Here is a 6,460-nt window from a genome sequence, read left to right on the forward strand (position 1 = left end):
ATAATATACAAGTTATTCTTTTTCAAATACTGTATTAATCTTTTGATCTCAAATGTAAGAGTCATAAATATGCAATATGTGTTAAATACGTTCCTGTAATAAAATGCGTTCTGTATTTCATGTGCAGTGACGAAGTTATTCGTAAGTAAGCTAAACTGCTAGAACATTTGCTTGGCCAACAGATTGACAACAAACAATGAACTACTTTTAAAAAACTGTATTTGTAACTTGCGTGAGATTATCTTTCGTCACGCTGTACGAGATCCTGTACAATAAACTCTAAATTCTATAAGAGACTGTGTGATTAGGAAACGTTTTCTGCCCATTAGCGCGTTTGGTTCATTGCCGTATCGTATCGCCGTGTTTTCTCGCCGTCCTGTGAATCTTCCATCCTCCTATTGGTGGATTTTACATGAGCACGAGCGTGAGAGCATCGCTCGCACTCTTTAGAAAACTTCTCACACCGACTGAACTCTTTCGATTTTTTTTTGTGCGTAAACGGCGAGAGGACGGGTCGGAGAGTCACAGTTAGCTGTTTTTACTCTCGCGGCTCTTAAACCGGCGGCTGAATGGAGCTCGGCGAGCTATGGGATACACTGCTAACGCTAATGGAAGTCTGGACATGTTTACACTGGATAAACACCTTATTTTGGTGACAATTCATTACATATTATTAAAGAAATACAGGAACTTGACAGGAAAAACAGCAGAAATTTGCCGATTCCAAGAGGATGACATCATGACTGCTTTCTCACAACACCACACGTTTTTGAAGTAATTAATCGTATGTAGAAATTCCATTTTATAGCATTACATTAATACATATATATTTCACTTATTTTTTCCTACTCCAGTCATCATCATCATAATTATAATACTATTAATAATAATAATAATAATAATAATAATAATAATAATAATAGTACTCCAGTATAGTACAGTCTTAATAATAATGATTTTTTTTTTGTTTGTCACTTGGATAAACCACAGATAACCCTAACTCGACAACACACACACACACACACACACACTCGGTCTCAGATCAGCAAGCTCAAGTAAAAAAAGAAATACAAAAAGGCTTTTTTTTTTTTTCAGATTTTAGAAATACTTCACAGGTTTGTCGTTTTAAAAAAAAAAAAAACATAAAAAATATGGCTCAGATCAAGTGGTACTGGGAATGAGAGAGTTTTAGAAGTGCGATTAGCAAAAGCTATTAGCTATTATAAAGCGCTATCAGCAAACGCTAAAAAACAAAACTGCCTCGCTAACTTTCGAGTCTGATGCTAGCTGGCTTTCGTCACAACTTTACAAAACCCTTTAAAATGTCCCGTTTCAAGATGATTTCCTTTCGACCGTTCTTGTAACAATAATTAAAAACAAAAAAAAAAGCAAAAAAAAAAAAAAAAAAAGCTTAAGTTTATGGGGGATGGTAGAAATCCCATACGAGGAAGCTAACAATGCTATTGAACACCGCTAGGCTGTTGTGTTCCATGGCAACATAGACATACAATACATATATGTCTACGCATGCCAACTAGTGTATCATATCATATTAGCTAGGCTTTTCTGTAAGAAATAGGAGAAGATTTTTGTCATAAATGTACAAAATCCTCATTTAAAAAAAACCCCCACAGCTAGCTGGTGTAACTTAAAGCATCAAGTTGAAGCAAAAGGCAACGACAAGAGAGACCTTTTCCTTTTCAGAAACGCTAAACTCTTTCAGAGTTAGTGCTTAAACAGAAGTGCTGCGTTGGTTAAAAGCTATTAAATACAATACGTTCATAATCATCTGACCAGCTTATAAATAAATGAATCATCTCCATCTTCATGTTTCTATTTATTATCATAATACTGCTTTTTTTTTTCTCTCAGTCTAAGTATATAGCCACGTATAGCTTTCACTGCGTCTCACGCACACACACACACACACACGTTTATAGACCGGTGACGTCTTTAATGGCGAGTCGTGACCAATAACACGTGAGAAATCCTCAGCGGAATAATACGCGAACGCCATAAACGCATTAGAACTCGACACACACACCTCCGAGTGCTTACTGATTTATCTGGAATAACTAAACCACTTCCTCACCTCACCTTAGAATTGAATAAATATTAACAGTAAAATCAGAAACGCTTCATTTTAGTCGTTCGTTTCTGCCGATCAGATTTAGCCAGCGCACGCTCTGATTGGTCCGTCGTCTGGCTTCCGTTAGAGGTAGAAGCCAGTGGCTGGTGGATCTGGGAGAGGTGGGCGGGGCTCGTCGCCAGGCGTCGGTGCCACACCGTTGTTGTTAGGGAGCGGGCAGGTCGTGGTGGGGTCGAGGACGAAGCCGTTTTCCATCTGAGAGCGCACACACGCACACACACACACACGCATGTATACACACACACAGAAAGGACACGAGACAAAATAGACTTAGCAAAAGAAAGCTATTGTGTCAAATTAGCATTGTTATCTAGGGAATGGAGCAACAACAATGTGTTAGATGAAGTGTGTGTGTGTGTGTGTGTGTGTGCTGGATAATGCTGTGAGTAGATTGTAGGTCAGTGGTGCTCATGCTTGACTGAGCACGGCAGCTCTATTCTCTTAACTGAAAGCTCCGACCTCAAAAATTTACACACACACACACACACACACACACAAAACAGACTGCCCACCAGACATGAAGAACTGAACTCGGTCTGCTTACTCCACCTTTATCACGTTTTGTCCATATCTTGCCCTAAATAATAACACACACAGTTGAAATAGCGAGGACACAAGCATTGTGTAGTGAGATACGCGAGACAGTTTTGAGCCTAATGAGGACAGGCGTGTCACGCTGGAGCCCCATAGTGTCCCACTGCTTTTGAGCCTCCGCCTAACATCCCCTTCGCCCCTGCCCCTGAACCTTAAGCTCTGTCCGCACGTGTATATATATATATATATATATATATATATATATATATATATATATATATATATATTAAATGTTGTCCTCCCATCTACATGAAAGTAATATTTCGGGTCGCAAACACCCTCACATCTGGAGAAATGTTAAAACTACACTTTCTGTGTTTTTATGTAGACGGGATGTGTGTTTTTGGGGGAAGAAAAAAACAACCCATCACAACATGAATCCGCCACACCCATTGTGTGTGTTTTTTCACGTGTTATAAGTGTTTATCACGGCTACAGTTAATAATAAAGTGCATATGTTGCACTTCTACACTTTAGCTAAAAGAGATGACTCCAGTTTCTATAGCAACAGGCTTGAATTAGTTGCTTGTCCTTTAAAAAAAAAATTTCTTTTTTAAAAAGTGTCTGAAAATTTTCAGTCGCATCCGATAGCTATAGCTACATATATACACGCGTCTGATGTTAACTGAGGTTGAGCACGCACGGAGTATGAGTCCCATATTAATGAGCTCCAAACATTCTCCATTTTGCGTAACAAGAAGCGAGGACTCCCTGTGTCAGCGCATCGTTCAAACGGCGAAAAACTTGAGTTGAGTCAAAGAAACCAATTTGAGATGGGGTGAAAGGGGCGGGGCTTCCAGGGGGTCAGTTAATATTAGAGGGGAGCAAACCATCTATAGAAGTGTCGATCATTTTAGATTCCTATTCGAGTAATAACTCGCAGCAACGTACTCCGACGTTACAATGTGGAGCGTTGATGCAGAATCTGTAAAGGTGGGCGGGTCTGGTGTTTTGTTTGCCGATTCAAACTACAGACTAGATGACGTGTTTTAGACTGCGAGCCACACATGGATGTGGCTTCAAACTTGCAAACTCCTGATGGTGGGGTAAAACCTCAGACACTTGAGCATGTTCTTTACTCAGTATCAATGTGTTGAAGACTGTTGTGGTATAAAATGCAGGTTCTCATGACTTCTTACCTTTCTGTGGGTGGAGTCATGGGATTGTGCAGAATCAAACATTTCATAAACATCCAATGATGGAAGAATGTGATCCAGTGAGGAGTTCTGATTGGTGTAGGAAAAATTTGTGGGTGGTTGTTTTGTGTAAAGCTGCTGATAAGATGATGATGACGATGATGATGATGTTGGCAATTCCCCAACCGATCTACTATTGAACTCCTGCCGGGACTCGGTGACCATACTGTAATCCACATGGCTACCAGCGGTGACCAGTTGGTCTATGTAGTTGCGTCCTTGCCACTGGTGGTTGGGGTAGATCCCATTTTGAGAGCCACCACCACTCATATGTTCGTGTTTATACGGAAAATGGGACTGCATCTGGTTTTGGCACCAAGGCTGCTGATGTCTACTGGATTCTGGAAACTTTACATCAACCTGTGAGACTTCCTCCGGGGTTTGTTGAGCGATCCAGTGACCATTCTGAACATCAGCTATTGCATTAAGTACTGAACTGTGCTGAGGGAATGGAACCTCGCTAATCTGTGACTCTGGAATCCAGCTGTGGCATTTTTGGTGCAGGGACTGAGCGCTCAAGTGCTGCTGCATCTGCTGCGACAGATGCAGAATGGGTGACGAAAGTCTGGGAGGTCGGAAGGGTAAATATGAGCTTGAAACAGTCGTAGGATTCGAATCAGACATGGACGGTGGGTTATATGGATTTGAGGAGCCCTCTATAGGGTCTACAAGGTCTGGGGCAGTAAAGGGAACAAGACCATCCCTGTTGCTTGTCCTATTTTCTAATGATTCATGGATATATGACAGGATCTCATTGTTAGTAAGGATATCGTTGAGGGAAGGTACGTATTCCGGCTCCATTTCCACCTGGATCATCCTCTCGTCCAGGAGCAGCAGCTCCAGATCCTCGGCATTCAATCCCAGGTTTTCCAGCGCGTTAAACAACTCGCTGTTGGAGCAGTTTTCTTCATTTTCTAGCGACAGAGAATCCAGTGTAGCCAGCAGGGGGTCGAAACTAGTTGGCACTTCAGACTTGGGGACTCCGTTTACACTATTTGGTACAGAATTCCAGTTCTCACTTTCCACAGATGTAGAAAAGGTGCTGGTCTCCTCCTGTTTGCTAGGCAGGCTGCTGCGGTATGGTGCTTTAGGGTCTGACGCGGGCTGGCATACGTAAACCGACTTGTCCTGCCTCATCATTGCACCGAGCAGGGAGCTGGGGTCCAGCTCATCTTTTGACGCTTTGTCTACTTTGGTTTTCTTGGCTTTCCCACTCTTGCCTTTGGTCGCCATGTTATCAGAGAAGCCAGGGATGGGGAAGCTGGTCTGATACAACAAAGCTTCGCCAGTTGCAAACGTGAAGGGGAGGTGCATGGAGCGTTTCCTTAAATGCTCACTTCCTTCTTCCTCCCTGAGCATAATAAAAATAAACGTTAGCATAGATTATAAACATGGGAACTAAATTACGACTAAAATATCCTGACCTGTATTTTCACCAGAACTCACCCGAGCGGCCTCTGAGTGGCAATGATGTAATCGGGTTTGCCATTTTTATAGACGAGTCTGGCGTTGGCCTGCACCCACTTCCACCGGTTTTCCTTGGTGAGCAGTCGAAACACAGTCAGGCCACTTTCCCCAGTCTTAATCACTGCGAAAGCACATTTCAATCTGGTTTGCATTGCATTGCATTTTACATGTGAATACATTTTCATCGCAATAAAACCAAACAAACATTGCAAGTAAATCAAACAGCGCTGCTCGCAATGCCGTAATTCCACGTATTCTATGGCCACTATGCGGCCAAAAGTATGTGGACGTCTGGCCACGACACCCATATGTGGTTCTTCCCCATACCGTTACCACATAGTTGGAAGCATGTGATTGTACAGAATGTCTTTGTACGCTGCAGCAAAACAATTTACAATGCTCCAGCATGACAATGCCCCTGTACATAAAATTCAGTTCAATTCAGATTTATTTACATATATATTACAGACTCATATTGAGTATTGACTATTATAAAAATTTTACTTTAAAAGAAATGACTCGATCCTCTGTATGATCTGTAGCATTATAGATAATCGTTGTCCTTCCTTTCTTATAGATTATAAAATGTACTCAAAGTCATCTTAACGGGACAAATGCTGAGGCACCAAACTTGACCCACAAGTTGAAAGTAGAAGAGATATCAGGCTGTGATGTCACTTCCTGTGATTAAATCAGAGGATTATAGGGGGAAGGGAGAACAGGGCATGGTTGGTTCTGAGTGACTTTAAGCATTAGAAGGGTAAGGAGTAACTGTGCTGAGCAACAAACCAAAAAAGAAGCACAAAAAAAAAACAGATTAAAGCTTTAATCACAGTTAAAAGTGTTTTACTGCGGACGTGGTTCTCTGCGCAGTACAGCATGTCGGCTGCGTGGATGAACTGGTAGCCTGTGCCGCGGACTCGTAACTCTGCCTCGGTGTAACCTAGAACTATTTTACCCCTGTAACACACACAGTAGTCATATGAATGACTCAGATCAAAGTGGACGGTTAATTTACTAGCATAAAAAAAATGTGACTATTGGTAATTTGGGT

The 6,460-nt window shown here is 41.6% G+C and overlaps 1 protein-coding gene across 1 annotated transcript in view; it reads right to left on the bottom strand.

The window, feature by feature from the left end:
* Positions 1-118: 118 nt before the first annotated feature.
* Positions 119-6,460, bottom strand: part of ahr1b (aryl hydrocarbon receptor 1b) — an 11,585-nt gene continuing 5,243 nt past the window's right edge. The window contains exons 7-10 of the mRNA XM_053617172.1: positions 6,257-6,366; positions 5,386-5,527; positions 3,883-5,290; positions 119-2,344 (exon numbers count right to left, since the gene is read on the bottom strand). Of these exons, the coding sequence (XP_053473147.1) occupies positions 2,213-2,344; positions 3,883-5,290; positions 5,386-5,527; positions 6,257-6,366 (1,792 nt within the window). The 3' untranslated portion in view covers positions 119-2,212. The remainder of the gene's footprint in view (positions 2,345-3,882; positions 5,291-5,385; positions 5,528-6,256; positions 6,367-6,460) is intronic.

Source organism: Ictalurus furcatus, chromosome 27, assembly GCF_023375685.1.
Source record: "Ictalurus furcatus strain D&B chromosome 27, Billie_1.0, whole genome shotgun sequence".
NCBI lineage: Eukaryota > Metazoa > Chordata > Actinopteri > Siluriformes > Ictaluridae > Ictalurus > Ictalurus furcatus.